This window comes from Fukomys damarensis, unplaced genomic scaffold (genome assembly GCF_012274545.1).
Source record: "Fukomys damarensis isolate Sample0158 unplaced genomic scaffold, DMR_v1.0_HiC HiC_scaffold_36, whole genome shotgun sequence".
In the NCBI taxonomy this organism is placed as follows: domain Eukaryota; kingdom Metazoa; phylum Chordata; class Mammalia; order Rodentia; family Bathyergidae; genus Fukomys; species Fukomys damarensis.
In genome coordinates, this window is record NW_022900948.1 from 48,095,964 (window position 1) to 48,110,194 (window position 14,231).

General features: G+C 56.3%; 4 protein-coding genes and 3 non-coding genes across 10 annotated transcripts in view; 3 read left to right on the forward strand and 4 right to left on the reverse strand.

The window, feature by feature from the left end:
- The first annotated feature begins 6 nt into the window (after window positions 1-6).
- Window positions 7-3,652, forward strand: LOC104851632 (surfeit locus protein 1). 4 transcript variants are annotated; one of them, XM_033759069.1, is made up of 8 exons: window positions 7-12; window positions 926-1,078; window positions 1,159-1,241; window positions 1,941-2,132; window positions 2,879-2,951; window positions 3,021-3,183; window positions 3,368-3,449; window positions 3,521-3,652. In XM_033759069.1, the coding sequence occupies exons 2-8, from the start codon at window positions 947-949 to the stop codon at window positions 3,588-3,590; spliced, it is 795 nt and encodes a 264-aa protein (XP_033614960.1). In that variant the 5' UTR covers window positions 7-12; window positions 926-946; the 3' UTR covers window positions 3,591-3,652. The 4 variants fall into 4 exon arrangements, with proteins under 4 accessions (XP_033614960.1, XP_010607203.1, XP_010607204.1 ...); XM_010608901.2 differs by having other exon boundaries at window positions 945-1,078; XM_010608902.3 differs by lacking the exon at window positions 7-12 and having other exon boundaries at window positions 657-1,078; window positions 3,349-3,449; window positions 3,521-3,604.
- Window positions 3,653-3,729: 77 nt separating this feature from the next.
- Rpl7a (ribosomal protein L7a) lies at window positions 3,730-7,116 on the reverse strand. The gene is made up of 8 exons (XM_010608899.2): window positions 7,059-7,116; window positions 6,394-6,514; window positions 5,774-5,923; window positions 5,411-5,551; window positions 5,130-5,209; window positions 4,438-4,568; window positions 4,145-4,214; window positions 3,730-3,879 (listed from the first exon to the last, which is right to left on the reverse strand). The coding sequence occupies exons 1-8, from the start codon at window positions 7,059-7,061 to the stop codon at window positions 3,775-3,777; spliced, it is 801 nt and encodes a 266-aa protein (XP_010607201.1). The 5' UTR covers window positions 7,062-7,116; the 3' UTR covers window positions 3,730-3,774.
- LOC117284409 lies at window positions 4,302-4,368 on the reverse strand. Its single transcript, XR_004515479.1, has one exon. It is a non-coding gene; the product is annotated as a small nucleolar RNA SNORD36 (small nucleolar RNA).
- LOC117284408 lies at window positions 4,637-4,709 on the reverse strand. The gene has a single exon (XR_004515478.1). It is a non-coding gene; the product is annotated as a small nucleolar RNA SNORD36 (small nucleolar RNA).
- On the reverse strand, window positions 6,001-6,075 carry LOC117284410. Its single transcript, XR_004515480.1, has one exon. It is a non-coding gene; the product is annotated as a small nucleolar RNA SNORD24 (small nucleolar RNA).
- A 305-nt stretch (window positions 7,117-7,421) lies between the features above and the next one.
- On the forward strand, window positions 7,422-13,467 carry Med22 (mediator complex subunit 22). Its single transcript, XM_010608898.3, has 5 exons — window positions 7,422-7,533; window positions 8,024-8,179; window positions 9,519-9,599; window positions 10,288-10,496; window positions 12,152-13,467. The coding sequence occupies exons 2-5, from the start codon at window positions 8,057-8,059 to the stop codon at window positions 12,339-12,341; spliced, it is 603 nt and encodes a 200-aa protein (XP_010607200.1). The 5' UTR covers window positions 7,422-7,533; window positions 8,024-8,056; the 3' UTR covers window positions 12,342-13,467.
- A 582-nt stretch (window positions 13,468-14,049) lies between these two features.
- Window positions 14,050-14,231, forward strand: part of Surf6 (surfeit 6) — a 4,887-nt gene continuing 4,705 nt past the window's right edge. Inside the window, exons 1-2 of the mRNA XM_010608981.2 lie at window positions 14,050-14,063; window positions 14,158-14,198. Coding sequence (XP_010607283.1) covers window positions 14,050-14,063; window positions 14,158-14,198 — 55 coding nt within the window. The remainder of the gene's footprint in view (window positions 14,064-14,157; window positions 14,199-14,231) is intronic.

The window sequence follows — 14,231 nt, forward strand, 5'->3', positions numbered from 1 at the left end:
CCCCGCGCCCAGGTGAGCAAGGCGCGGGCTCGGAGTGGGTCTGTGGCTGCGGGACCTGCAGTCACCGTGTGGGGCTGGCCCGTAGCGTGTGCCTCGGGTGGGCGCGAAGACACTAGGACAGCGCCTTAGGTCACCGGGGGACGCGTTGCCCCTCCGCTCACAGCCCTGGTATAGGCTGCCTGGGCGGTCAGCAGGACTGGATCAGCAGCCTATAGGGACCCGAAATCTTGAGATCTCTTCTGTGGACTTTGTTCCCTCATTGCATTTATGGCGCGCAATGAAGCGAGAAGCTGTTAGGAGAGTTTCGTGAGCCACTGCCCTGAGTTGATGACATGCTTCTTCCTGTGTAGCACAAAGCTATTTGTGCCTGGCTGAAATCCCTATTAATTGTAGCTGTTTTTTATTATAAAATAATTTTTTGGTACCGGGGATCAAACTCGGGCCAGGGCGCTAGAACACAGCACGTTTGAGTCAGAAGTAAGCCCAGCATGGTGGCACGTTTGCAATCCCAGCACTCTGGGAAGCTGAAGCTTGAGGATTGTCAGTTTGAACCCAACCTAGGAAATTTAGCAATTTAGTGAGATCCTGTTTCAAAATAAAGGGTTAGGGATGTATTTCAGTGTGAAAGCCCTGAGTTCAATCCCCAGCATCATCATCAAAAAAAAAAAAAAAAGTTAAGTCCTGAGGTAGTGACATAGTCCTGGTTGAGGGTAGAGCCAGCAGTGAGCACTGGTCTCATCTGTTCACTCACAAATGTGTGCTGGGCGCTGGGTGAGCAGCAGGGCTGGACACAGGTGCTGCAGGTTGGCCTGGGAGGGCCAATTTCTGTTTGCTCACTCTTCCACTACACCTTGGGGCTGCATGGATGGAGTTTGAGGAATTGGTTGCTGAGTGCTGTGTTTTACGGCTTCTGACCACACGGCAGTGCTGTGAAACTTCCTCAGGGATGGCATGGATGCCAAGCAGGTGTGGCAGCTCTGCAGCAGAAGCACCTGCCACAAAGGCAGATGATGACTCCTTCCTCCAGTGGTTGCTGCTTCTCATCCCTGTGACTGCCTTTGGCCTGGGGACGTGGCAGGTAATGACTGGCACCTATCGCAAGTGGCCCTGAGCCCTTGGTCCTGCTGTCGTCTGCCTGTCTTAAGCTTGTTTCTGTAGGTCCAGCGTCGAAAACGGAAGCTGAAACTCATCGCAGAGTTAGAGTCTCGAGTCATGGCTGAGCCTGTCCCTCTGCCGGCAGAGTGAGTGTGGCTTCCTGGTGGGGCCTGGCTTCTGTTCATGTCCTGTCCACCATGTCCTTGACCTAACAGGAGCCCTCAGATGAGTCATGTAGGTCTTGCTGCTTACAGCAGGTGACTCTTGGGATGGCATTTTTTATGCTGGGTTTCATCCTCTTCAGATCTCGAGTGATCCTGCTGTGCCTGCAGCTCCCAAAGCAGTTTTCGTGGGTGAGGGCAGGTCATACAGGGCTCAATATGAGCATACTGGTTTGCAGAAAGTGCTCTAAATGACCTAGCTGCCCTCCCCTCATTGGAAAGCACGGCCTTGAAGAGACAGTGACATTTACCAGGGAACACTGCAGTATTTGCCCTGCAGATGGGGTTTGGGTCCTTGTTTTATTACTTTATGTAGAACATTCATCTAGGAAGCCACATTACTAGGTTCATGTTGACAGCACAGATCCATATTCCCATGGAATCAGAGGGCTGGAGTGGAGAGTCAGCCCCTTCCAGAGCACACCCTAGAGCCCACTGGTCTCCACTGGACCTGGCCCTCTTTTTTTCTGGTGCTGGGGATCAAATTCAGGACCTTTGCAATTGGGAGGTAGGCATTGTGCCAGAGGTAAATCCTGGGCTCCCCTTTGTTTTTGTATCGCTGGTGGTCTGGTCCTTCAAAACACCCTTAAGGGAATTTACTGGCCACGGCTCTTCTCTTTGTAGCCCAGTGGAGCTGAATAATCTGGAGTATAAGCCAGTGACAGTCCGGGGGCACTTTGACCACTCCAAGGAGCTGTATATGATGCCCCGGACCATGGTGGACCCTGCGCGAGAGGCCCGGGAGGCTGGCCGCATCTCCTCCTCAGCTGAGAGTGGGGCCTTTGTAGTCACTCCCTTCCACTGTGATGACCTGGGGTGAGTAGGTCATGCAGGGTGCTGTCTGCTTGGCAGAGGAAGTGTTTTCATCACCGTCCATCCCAAATGATGATACCCAGAAAGCTTCAATTCCATGATTAAGTCTGAAATCGCCAATTCTGGCATTAAGCAACCATAGCCATTTCATTACTGAGTAGGGTGCTAAACTCTGAAGGGAAAGGGAAGTTACTGTGACAGCCCCTCCTCAAAATGCGGCAGCCCAGGTTAAACTGCTAGGGCCGGGGGCACGGCACACCAGAGAACTAAAGCTGGGAAGGCTCTCCAGGGGCTGCAGGAGTTATCAAGAGCATCCTAGGCAAAGACAAACCCTCACTAGCCCCCAGAACTGGGCAGGGGCCTGAGTGTCGCCTATCCAGCAGGCTGCCCCATGCCAGGGCTGTCCCTGTGGCTCTTACAGGAGAGGTGGGCACCAGTTGCCTGTTGGTGAGGCAAGAGGAGGGTACAGGGTGGTGAAAGGTAATGGTGGGGACTGCCAATCCTGAGGGCAGGAGGGAAGACTTCCCCCAGAGTGGCATGGCTGTGCTGGTATCTAGGCCTCAGCCTTGTTTCAAAAGCCTCATAGCTGTAGTTCGCCAGTGCTTCCCTAGCATGTGCTTATCCCAGATTGGGCCCCCAGCATAGCAAAAGCCACTTGGTGCTGGAGTCCAGACTTCTAGAGATGCCATTAAAAATTATCCTTATGTGAAAACCCTTCCCCACCTGAAGCAGCACTTTCATTCCTCCAGGGTCACCATCCTGGTAAACAGAGGGTTTGTCCCCAGAAAGAAGGTCAATCCAAATACCCGGCAGAAAGGCCAGGTGAGAAAGGCAGGCTGTTGAGGGCCCATTACCTGGTCTTCAGTGAAACAGCCTCATACTTCTTTGTAGGTTGAGGGAGAAGTGGCCCTGACTGGGGTGGTGAGGCTGACAGAAACCAGGAAGCCCTTTGTCCCTGAGAACAACCCAGAAAGGAACCACTGGCATTACCGGGACCTGGAGGCCATGTCCAGGACCACAGGCGCAGACCCCATTTTCATCGATGCTGATTTCAGTAAGTTGTGGCCTGCCCTGGACAGCGGGCCACTGTGGAAATACCATTTCCTGGCCAACACTTCTCACTTAGTGGAACCCCTGCACTAACATGCGGAGAAGGCTGGGATATTTTGGGGGAAAAGGACGAACGGGACCAAAGGACCTGCACCACAGGTGAGGATAGGAGCCCACTGTCTTTGCAGAAAGCACCATCCCTGGAGGACCCATTGGAGGGCAAACTAGAGTCACCCTGAGGAACGAGCACATGCAGTACATCATTACCTGGTTAGTTTCTGCAGCCCTGGCCCTCCCCTTGGCACTAATGTGCAGCTTGACAGCTTCATCCTCTTTCCCAGGTATGGGCTGTGTGCAGCCACATCGTACCTATGGTTTAAGAAGTTTCTACACCGGACGCCTGGCATGTGACAGGGTCGTTATAGCCGTGCCCCTATTTAAAAAGCTCACTTTTGAAATAAAAACTTCAGTCTTATTTGTGTCACATTTTCATGCAAGCATTTGGCCTGGCTTTGAGTGCAAACCTGTCACCACTCCAGACAAGTTCACACTAGGTTGATGATTTATTATTTTATGTACAGAAAACTCGATACACTTAGCCCAGTTTAGTGGCAAGTTCTTTAGCCTTTGCCTTTTCCAGCTTAGCGATGCGAGCCACAGATTTGGGACCCAGGACATTGCCTCCCCAGTGACGGCGGATCTGAAATGACAAAAGAGCTATCAGTCAAGTGTGACCTGTCACCTGCCAAGGCTTTCAAAGCACATGTGCAGGACTGAGGGTGTCTCACTGGGAGAGCTTGTCTAGCACATGTCACCCAGGTTTGATCCCAGTTCAGGGGTTTAAAGCACATACTCAACCCCACTCTTAATTGCTTCCAAGTGGATCACAACAAGCAGCCCTAAGTTGGGCCCTTGAGAAAAGCTTGATTTACCCAAAACCTAAGATGGAAAGAGCCACTGCATACCTCATCATATCTGTCGTTGTAGTTGGTCCTGATTGCCTCCACCAGCTTAGCTAGAGCACCTTTGTCTTCCCTAACAAGGCAGGGGTGAGAGAGATGGGTGCTTAGCCTCACTTAGGAAGCAGGAATGACTTCCACTGTAGTTTGAAATACAAGCCTTTTTGCCTCAGATAAAACATGACCACATGGCTTATTCAGGTGAAGAAATTCTTAACCATCACTGGCAAACATTCAAATTAAAGTACTCATTGTTGTCAAAGTCCTGAGGGGCGGACTAAACCTGGCTGCATACTTACGAGTTGACTTGTGTGAAAGCAACAGTGGTGCATGTCTTCCTGTGGACTAGACGCCCCAGCCTGGCCTTCCCCTTGATGATACAGTAAGGGACCCCCATCTTGCGACATAGGGCAGGCAGGAACACAACCAGCTGGAAGACAGCATTAGCTAGAGTATATCCTGACCAAAACCAGTCCTCCAAGGGTTGGCTTGGTGGCAACTGCTCAGGGTTAAAAAGCTCATGTACTTGTACTTCAAGGTATAATTCAGTGAGAGATTCACATCATTGCAAGTGCCACACAGTCCAATCCTATCGTCTCATCTACCCGCCACCCATGCAAAGGTTTCTATGTTCAGAAGTGGGATTTTGCGAACATCTTTGATCACAGAGGTGATTCGGAGTCCACGGATGAATTCCTACATGAATATGCTCCTTGGTAGGGCAGGGTTGGCAGACGGGGCAACTAGGCCTGTGACCTCAGACTTCTGCTTGCCTCCAACCCCCTCCCCTCTGACGGGGGTCTGAATTCCCGCCACCATGTGGCTCGACCACTTCCTTCACGTTGTATATGCAAGGCATTTTACCTCAGTAATTTAGAGCTAATACAGACACCTTATTGGCACTGTTCTGGCCACAGGTGACAGACTCTGCATTACACCTACTCCATGTTCCCGATCCTGCAATCATTGCTCAGAAACCCAGTGGACCTACCTCAATGGGGTCCACATCGTGTGCGATCACCACTAGTTGAGCCTTCTTGTTCTCTACCAGGGTAGTGACAGTGTTAACACCTGGAACATAACATAAACACTGAACGTGAGTGCTCAGGATGCTCTAGTTACAGCATGAATGCAGTTGTTACCAGCTGTGATTCAGTGTTCAAAAAAAACTCCTCAATTTATAGTGACATCAGGTGAAGAAATTCACGTAGAGGAATTTACACATCACTGCACAGCCCAGCCTCCCATCTGCCCCCTCTGAGGGGCCCTCACCTGCTCTGAGGACCGGTGGTCTCTTCGTGGGGACATCTCCTTTGCCAGCAGCTTTCTTCTCAGCCCGGGCCAACAGCCTCTGCTTCTTCTCTTGCTTTGTCTCTGGTCTGTACTTATGGGCGAGTTTAAGCAGCTGGGTAGCTAGAAAAGCACCCTTCGGTTAGCCTCTGCATTTCACTCCCACTCCATCACTTAATATAATGTAAATACTAGGTCCCTAGCAGTACTAAGGACTGAACCCAAGGCCTACAGAACTACCCAGCCAGCTCTTTTCTTAAACAATCCCAGGGCCACGCACCATCTTTTCAGTGAGGACAGCGTCACTGGTAGCAGCAAGGCCAATTCCACACCACAGAAGCCCACCTGTTTGGCGGTCCAAGGCCTGGGTGAACTGGTTAATCGCAGGAGGCACCTTCAGCCGCTTATACAGGATAGCCCTCTGCCGCTGCAACCGGATGTAACGGGGCCATTTGACAAAGCGGGTGAGGTCTCTCTTGGGCTGGATGTCCTGTCCTGGGAAGAGATTAAGAATATGAGTGAGGGTCAAGCCCTGGGTCAGGACACACTGGAGCCACCTCGCAGGGTGTTGGTGCATCAGCGATCTTGGTGGTTTGAAACGTCATCACTATCTTTCAGATAGCAAATATTCTTTTACATCATCTGCACACAACACCTAGCCACATGGACCACGGGCTCCTCTGTAAGAGGAAGTCCAGCCCGTTGGCCCCCGAAGCCCAACGCTGAAGACACCCAGTGGACACACTACCACTGTCCCCGGAAAGAAAGCAACAGTTCGTCCAGCGGCCCACACACGCACAGCACCCTTTCTGGCGTCGTGGTGGGGCTCGCTGGGCAGCTCGGGCTGGCCTCCACCGCGCCTTCCCGCCTCAGACGCCCGGGCGCTGCATCTCGGACCCGCTCTGAAGAGACGCCCCGACTTCACCAAAAACGTGTAACTCGCTCAGGCTCCACCCCGTACTCACCAATGCCGAAGTTCTTCGGCCTCTTCTCAAACAGGGGATTTACCACCTTCTTGGCCTCCTGCTTCTTCACCACAGCAGGAGCCGGGGCCACCTTCTTCCCCTTGGCTTTCTTCCCTTTCGGCTGAGCACAAAGGAAAACACAATCAGGCCATTTCCCCGCTCCCCCGTTGCGCCTGCACACCTGAACCTAGGGAATCGGCACGGATCGCAGGAGAGCTGCTCCGCGGCGCGGTTTGCGTGCCTGGCCGCCACCGGCGCAGGACTCAGGGCCCCAAGCCGGCGGCAGAGACCAGCCTATCCGCTCCCTGATGCCGGATACCCGGCTCAATGTCTCCCCGCTAGACCTAGGAGAGTTCTTCCAATACCAGGTCGCCTGCACACCTGAACCTAGGGAATCGGCACGGATCGCAGGAGAGCTGCTCCGCGGCGCGGTTTGCGTGCCTGGCCGCCACCGGCGCAGGACTCAGGGCCCCAAGCCGGCGGCAGAGACCAGCCTATCCGCTCCCTGATGCCGGATACCCGGCTCAATGTCTCCCCGCTAGACCTAGGAGAGTTCTTCCAATACCAGGTCGAAGTGGGGACCCCGTGCGGCCGCAGCCAGAGGCGGATGGCGGCGGATAGATCCCAGAGAAAGATGCGAGACCAGAGAACTCACAATCACTCACCATCTTGAGAGGCTGACAGAAAGAGAAAGTAAAAGGAATTATGGGTAATATGTAAGCGAGAGCGGCTATCGCGAGAACTGGCGCCTGCGCGGGACTTCCGATTTAAAGCGGCAGAACTCCTTAAATCCTTTCTTCGGGATCGGTGCGTTAGAGCAACTTCGCGCTCAGCCAGTTGGGCCCTGGCGGAGAGGCAGAGGTGGGTCGCTTTGGCCCGCAGAACCGTCGGTAAGTGCAGCTCGGGGTGATCCTGAGTGCCCAGGAGGGCTGTTCTTCCTATGGAGACACAGCCCCGAGCCCCGGAGTGGCGAGGCCAGGGAGGGAAAAGGCCGCAGAGGACCTGGGGCGCTCCGATTTAAAGCGGCAGAACTCCTTAAATCCTTTCTTCGGGATCGGTGCGTTAGAGCAACTTCGCGCTCAGCCAGTTGGGCCCTGGCGGAGAGGCAGAGGTGGGTCGCTTTGGCCCGCAGAACCGTCGGTAAGTGCAGCTCGGGGTGATCCTGAGTGCCCAGGAGGGCTGTTCTTCCTATGGAGACACAGCCCCGAGCCCCGGAGTGGCGAGGCCAGGGAGGGAAAAGGCCGCAGAGGACCTGGGGCGCGGGGAGGGATCGGAGGGACGGAGACCTGCCGCCGGGCCGGGGCACTGGGGTTGAGGCACCCGATCCCCGACGGCATGGTCCGGGTCTGCGTGGCGCAGCCCCAGGCTGGCGGGGTGACCCTAGACAAGTGGGGCGCCCAGCTTGCCTACCCACTGGATTGGACAAATGTAGTTGGCCGGTCGGGTGCTGGGTGCGCTTGCCCGGGGAACGGGGTGAGCCGAGAACAGCCCCGACCCGCAGAGCCTGCAGAGGAGTGGGCTGACCCAGTGGCAAGAAGGGGCTCCCCAGACTTCTGCACGCTCTGCTCAGGGGGTGGAGGGTGGCCGAGCCTCCCTCGCCCACACGAAGGTCTGTCCCGCACTGTGTCAGGCTCCCTGGCCTCCTCCTGCGCCTGAGCTTGTCATGGCCCAGCAGAGAGCCCTGCCCCAGAGCAAGGAGACGCTGCTGCAGTCCTACAACAAGCGGCTGAAGGACGACATCAAATCCATCATGGACAACTTCACTGAGATCATCAAGACCGCCAAGGTGGGTGAACACTGCTCTCTGAGACCTTGGGAGCCAGAGCCAGGGTCCCCGGGGCCTGTGCTCTGTGTGGGGATGGGGCCCCTGTCTCTCCCACGCAGAAAGCATTTTAGGGTAGGTAGGGGTGGCAGGGTGTCATGGCAAACAGGTCAGCAGATAAGCCAAGGAGCCGAATAGTTACAAGGCCCTGTGGAGCCTAACTGTGGGAGTTCCACGCCCTGTTCTTACCAGCCTCATGGGGTTGATGGGGATTTCACTTTCTACTTTTTTTCTTTTTTTTGGTATGGGGGATTGAACTCAGGACCTTGCGCTTGTGAGGCAGGCAGCAGAACCACCGAGCTTACTCCCCGCAGGGATTTCACTCTGCAGTGCCTCAGTTTCCCAGCCTTGTGGGCCCTCGTGACGAGTTGGTGTGGAGCAGTTACTGCAGGGCCTGGGACAGAATGAGTGACCCGGACCCTGTTGCTTCTACACGTGAGAGTGAACAGCAGAGAAACGGGGGAGGCCCCCAGGCAGGCAGAGCCGTCGGTGTCTTGGCCTCACTGACCCCACGACTGCACACAGGCCGGCTTGGCCGACCAGGAATGGTAATAAAGGGAGCTGACATTTCTTTAGCTCAGTCAGGCCATTTGTGTTGTTCTGCTTAATCCCACCTAGAACTCCGTGAGGCAGGTACCCTTGTCCTGTCCACAGTCAGAATGGGTGAGTGCTGGTCAGCAGTGGTTCTTAGTACGGAGCCCTGGCAGTGATCAGGAAATGCTTGCTCAACAAAGTGCGTGGTTGTTGGGTGTGGTGTCACACACCTATAATCCCAGCACCCAGGAGGCTGAGGCAGGAAGATCACTCTGAGTTCGAGATCAGCCTGGGCCACATAGTGAGTTTAATGCTAGCCTGGACTACACAGGGAAACCCTGCTGTCTCAAAAAAACAAAAACACATAAACAAAACAAAATGCATTTTTTTTACTCTGTCATTCAACAATTTACCTAGTGCCTGAGCCAGCACACCAGTCCTTGCCAAACAGGGTTCACACCTAAAAGGATTTGGCCCAATTCATTAAGACCCCGTCACTGTGCCTAGTGCAGCCGTCAGTGCAGGCAGCTGTGCCTCGGTCCCTGTGAAGATGCTGGAGTCTCCCACAGAACAGAACAGGGGAAGGGGAACTGAGTGTTGCCAGGGTCTGCCGAGTGGAACACTGGGGCTGCAGGTGGCAAGCTAGACTGGCTGTGGCAGCGTGGACACGCCGGTGGCCTGCTGGTTCCCGAGTGCCAGGCTGGGCCAGCAGCGGGGACTCTGGGACTGGTCGGCTGGGCTGATCCTAGGCTTTCTCGCTTGTCCTCAGATCGAGGATGAGACGCAGGTGTCACGGGCCACTCAGGGCGAACAGGACAACTATGAGATGTATGTGCGGGCTGCCAACATCGTGAGTACCAGGCAGAGGGCGTGGCTGGGCCCCGGGAGTCCCACTGGATTGGACCTTCAGCTTGCAGAGCTGCTTTGATTTCACCCCTCGGCAGTTTCTGAGAGCAGGGCAGGGCAAATCAGTAGTCAGGAGATTTTCTCCAAGAGGGTGCTGGTCTGCGCAGTCCACCATGGTGCTGTGTGGTGGGCAGTCCCGGGCAGCCCTTCCCGCTGACCTGAAGGTTCCCTGAGTGCTGTGATCCCTCCCGATGTCAGAGAACCTCAGCAAGCCGGGGTCCATGGATGGAAATGCTCGGGGAAAGGCCCCCAGGAGCCCGGCTCAGCTGCTACCTCTGAGAAGAGCGGGGCAGAAGGTGGAGTAGGACGTGGGCCTCCCGGGGGTTTGGGTGCTGTGTGCAGCAGATGAGTGTGCGTGCAGCTGGTCCAGTAGCACATCGGGCCCATGGGGGAGGGAACCAGGGCCGGCGAGGGAGAGCTGCGGAGCAGGCTGCCCCCCACCCCCCGCCCATCAGGGTGGATGCTGAACCCTGGCTCCCCTGGCTCGGATTCTAGTGTTTTCGCTTCATCCTCACAGATGGCCCCATGCCAGCAGGGGTCTGCCTCTCCCTTTGCAGATGAGGAAGCTGAGGCATCATGGAGGCCACTGCTGTGCCTTCACGCTGTACCTGCCCTGGTTCTGGTGGCTGCAGGTCCGAGCAGGCGAGTCCCTGATGAAGCTGGTGTCCGACCTCAAGCAGTTCCTGATCCTCAACGACTTCCCATCAGTGAACGAGGCCGTTGACCAGCGCAACCAGCAGCTGCGCGCCCTGCAGGAGGAGTGCGACCGCAAGCTCATCACCCTGCGGGACGAGGTCTCCATCGACCTGTACGAGCTGGAGGAGGAGTATTACTCGTCCAGGTACAAATAGGGTGGAGCCAGCAGGCGGGCAGCCCTCCCTGGAAGGGCTCGGGTCCCCCTAACAGTCTGGCGGACAGACAGCCCACAGCGGCCTCTCAGTGCTGAGCGATGGAAATCTCAGGACGTCTGTGTCAGGGAGGCCGAGTCTGGAGAAGGGCGTCCCCTGGGCCTCGCTGTGCTCGGCTCTTGAATCCATACATAGACACTCCAGCAAGGCCAACGCCAGGCCCACACCCACGTCCAGGACACCACGCTTGCCCAGCTGCAATTCCGTGTGGATATCACCGGACCCCACAGTGTGGAGTCAGGGCAGCCCCGGGAGGGAGGAAGGAGACCAAGCAGAGAATGGCCTGGACCCAAGCCTGGAGTACTCGGATGTCTGGGTTCTGGTCACCGCAGCCTTACTCATGGAGCTGGGGCCTCTGACATTCTGGCCCCAAAGGACAGCGGTAGGCAGGACCTGTCATCCTGGCCCTCATGGGACCCCTTGGAACCCTGAGACCTGACACCTCCTTAGCTGGAGGGGTCCTGGAAATCAGAGTCCAAAGTAACGTTCACACGTGTGAAGTGAGGCTGGGCTGGGGCCTTGTCCTGCCCCAGTGACAGGGAGCGCAGCTTGAGACCAGCTGCCATACAGCTCTGCCTTCCAGACAGGCGTCCTCCCACCTGGCCCTTCGTCCAGAGCCAGTACGGTCTGTGGCTGGGACTCAGGTTCTCTGCCCAGCTGGACTAGTTCTAGAGTTCGGGGAGTCCTGGGCTAGCTTTGCTCACTGATCCTCCCCATGTTACTGCCCGTGAGGTGGCTGCTGGCCTGGGGCCCTGACAGAGCAGCCATGGGACAGTGACTCAGCCATGGGGGCTGCTGGCTGGCGGGAGAAAGGCCCAGCCCGAGGGCACACAGCAGAGCTGGGATGGGAACCTAGGACCAGGAGTGCCTGGCTCCTGAAGTCCTGGTCTGCCCCCAGGCCAGCCTGTGTCCTCCCACAGGTGTCCCATCCACTCCAGCAGCCCCCCCGCCCCACACAGCCCCGTGGTGAAGCAGCTGCCCCTCCACCATGGTCACCCTCATGTGCCCAGCTCCATAGTGCCTGGGCCGCTGGTCTTCAGTGCCCCTCTTGCCTGCCACGCATGTGCCAGCATTCGCCCCCTCTGCCCTTTCTCTGCTGCTCGCTCTCTGGCTCTGCCTCTGCCCCACTCTCCTGTGGGTGCCACTCTGTCTTGGTTGGTTCTGAGGCTGGCGAAGGGGAGGCCAGGGCCACCAAGTACACTGTGGGCCACCGCCATGACCGACAGCCAGGCTCTGCCTGGAGTCTTCCCAGAGTGTGGGAACTGAGTGCACAGGGCCCTAGAGCAGTGGTGCAGGGACATGCTGGGGTCCGTGAAGATGGGGACTCCACCGGGCTAGGAGAGGCCAGTGGAAGCCAGAGCAGAGGGTACAGCTCAGCAGGTGGGAGGGCCGGCTGAGGTGGCACAGCCTTCAGGCAGGGCAGCTGCTGTGATCCCCTCCCCTGGCCAGCCCTGTAGAGCAGAGGAAGGGATGGCAGATTGGGGCAGCGGTCATGCTTTCTTAACTCTGCTTCTATCTTGCTTCTCCCCTCCTGGCTTTCCTCTCTGCCTGCTCCTGTCCCTCCCTGGGGTTTCTGGTGGTGGAAAAGCTCAAGTCTTTGTGAAGCTAATGACTTGCCTCTGTGCGAAGCTTACTGGAGGCTGGACCTGGACACAGACTCTGCTGACGGCCTCTCAGCCCCTCTGCTGGCATCCCCAGAGCCTGGCACTGGCCCCCTGCAGGTTGCGACCCCTGCCCACTCCCTTGCTGGTGGCTCCGGCCCCACAGAGCATACCTGAGCTACCTGGGATGCCCTCCCTGTGCCTCTCATTTATCAGGAACAAAGTCCAGCCCCCCAACCCCTGTGCCCTATGCAGCCTCACTTCTTAGAGACCCCGTGACCCAGGAGCTACTGTGACCGCCTTGGGAAGGTGGCCTGGCCAGACTTTGCCTCCCAGGACGCTGGGGAGAGCTCATCTCCAGCTGCTGCCTTCCAGGCCAGCCAGGTGGGAGGAAGTTGAGGGCCTCGACTGGGCTGGGAGGACAACTGACAGCAGAAGGCACCTACATTAAAACTGGGGGCCACCCGAAGTGCATGGCGTGGCCAAGCCCAGCCTCCCGTCCTTGGGCCACAGTGCCTGTGCAGAGCCCTACCACTGCCTTTTGCCCTGGCACGCACATCTGTGCCATGGGCTGCATGCCCGACGGGCTTGTCTGGGGGCTTCCCATATCCTGCTGCCATGTCTGTTCTGACACTTTTGGAATGAGACCGAATAAAATGGCCACTCTTTCATGCTGCTTCCTCATCCTCATCCCTGGCCAGCCCGGGACCACCTTTGGGCACCCAGCCACACCTGAGCACCACTTCTTCACTGCCTGGGTGGCCTTGGGATACAGACTGGGCCACTCCCACTGGCGCCCAGCAGGTCTCCATGTTTGGTGAATGAATGAAAAAACTGCATTTCACAGGGGAGCAGATGTGGGCTTGGAATGGGAGGTGCACCCATGCCACAGGGCGGGAAGTGAAGTGGCAGAAACAGGTTTTTACCCTGGAGGAAGTCAGACCTAGGATTGTACCAGGCTCACTGCAGAAACTGGGGGTGGGGTGTTAGACCAGGAGAGGTGGGCATTCAGCACTGCCCAACTGCCATCCACACACCCTGTCTCCTTCCCGAGAGGGAAGAGGGCGACCACCGTCCCCGGTGTTGGCAGCCTAAGTAACAGGCTGTCACCTGGGGCCCAAGCCCTACAGCTCAGCAGAAGTTAGCAGACAGGAGGAACTTGGCATCTGGCCCTGGAGTATAGGTCACATGGAGGGAGAGTTTCAATGGGAAGATGTTGGGTGGTCTCCTGTAGCATTTTAATTGTGGGATGGGCCTGTACTGAGTCATTAAGGAAGAAAAAGCACTTACAAGCGGATGGAAGCACAGCTTTCAAAAAACTTGAGTAATAAAATCTTTGTATCACAGCTTTTTTATTCTCTGCTTGGCCAATACCATTCAACAGTGAAGTTTCTTCCTGGAAGCAGCTGCTTTGGGCACAGCTGGTGCTCTCCGCAGACTCTGTGTGTCAGACAGGGCTTATCTCTTACTCCCGCAAAGCCACATGTAAGTCACCAGCCCTAAACCCTGGTCAGTCCTGTTTATAATTCCACCTTTCTGATCCCAAGCATTTTATTGCGAGGGTACTAGGACCCAAGGAAGAGTTCTAAGTAGTATTATAAAAGTCGTAAGTAGTGTGTGTAAGCCACACCCACTTAGGCCCTCTTGGGGGCTCAGCCCTTTGTACTTTTACTTGCACTTTCTCCTACATACAAACAATTGGACTTCAACTGCAAACTACTCTTCAGCTTGCCTAAGAGAATGTCCTTCACGGCCCAGACCGCCATCACTACCAAAATGAGTGGCTGTTCCGTGTCACTCGCATCCCTGCCACCCTGGTCCCTGTCTTTCTACAGCTGTTTTTACTTTGCATCCCTCTCAGTTGCTCTGTCTGCCCAAATCGGGCATGCCCGGGCGTCGGTGAGACGGGGCGCCGCGGGGCTGGAAGCGGGGTGCAGCCAGGTTGGGGAACAACGGTCCCCGCAGCGGGGCGTCAACCGCCAGCGCCCGGCAGGGATTACGTCTTCATCGTTCCAACTGCATCTCACCGCCAGGGTGAGACCGAGGGCGGCGTCCCCAGCACCGAAA

Excerpts from the sequence above, each read along its gene's own strand:
- LOC104851632 (XM_019205219.2), top strand. The coding sequence starts at position 866 with ATGGAGTTTGAGGAATTGGTTGCTGAGTGCTGTGTTTTACGGCTTCTG. Across the intron at positions 2,133-2,878 it reads TTCCACTGTGATGACCTGGG|GGTCACCATCCTGGTAAACA; the intron begins GTGAGTAGGTCA and ends TCATTCCTCCAG. Across the intron at positions 2,952-3,020 it reads ATACCCGGCAGAAAGGCCAG|GTTGAGGGAGAAGTGGCCCT; the intron begins GTGAGAAAGGCA and ends ACTTCTTTGTAG.
- Rpl7a (XM_010608899.2), bottom strand. Across the intron at positions 5,210-5,410 it reads ACCACCGGTCCTCAGAGCAG|GTGTTAACACTGTCACTACC; the intron begins GTGAGGGCCCCT and ends GTTATGTTCCAG. Across the intron at positions 4,215-4,437 it reads GCTTTCACACAAGTCAACTC|GGAAGACAAAGGTGCTCTAG; the intron begins GTAAGTATGCAG and ends CTGCCTTGTTAG.
- Med22 (XM_010608898.3), top strand. The coding sequence starts at position 8,057 with ATGGCCCAGCAGAGAGCCCTGCCCCAGAGCAAGGAGACGCTGCTGCAG. Across the intron at positions 8,180-9,518 it reads AGATCATCAAGACCGCCAAG|ATCGAGGATGAGACGCAGGT; the intron begins GTGGGTGAACAC and ends GCTTGTCCTCAG. Across the intron at positions 10,497-12,151 it reads GAGGAGTATTACTCGTCCAG|CTCAAGTCTTTGTGAAGCTA; the intron begins GTACAAATAGGG and ends GTGGTGGAAAAG.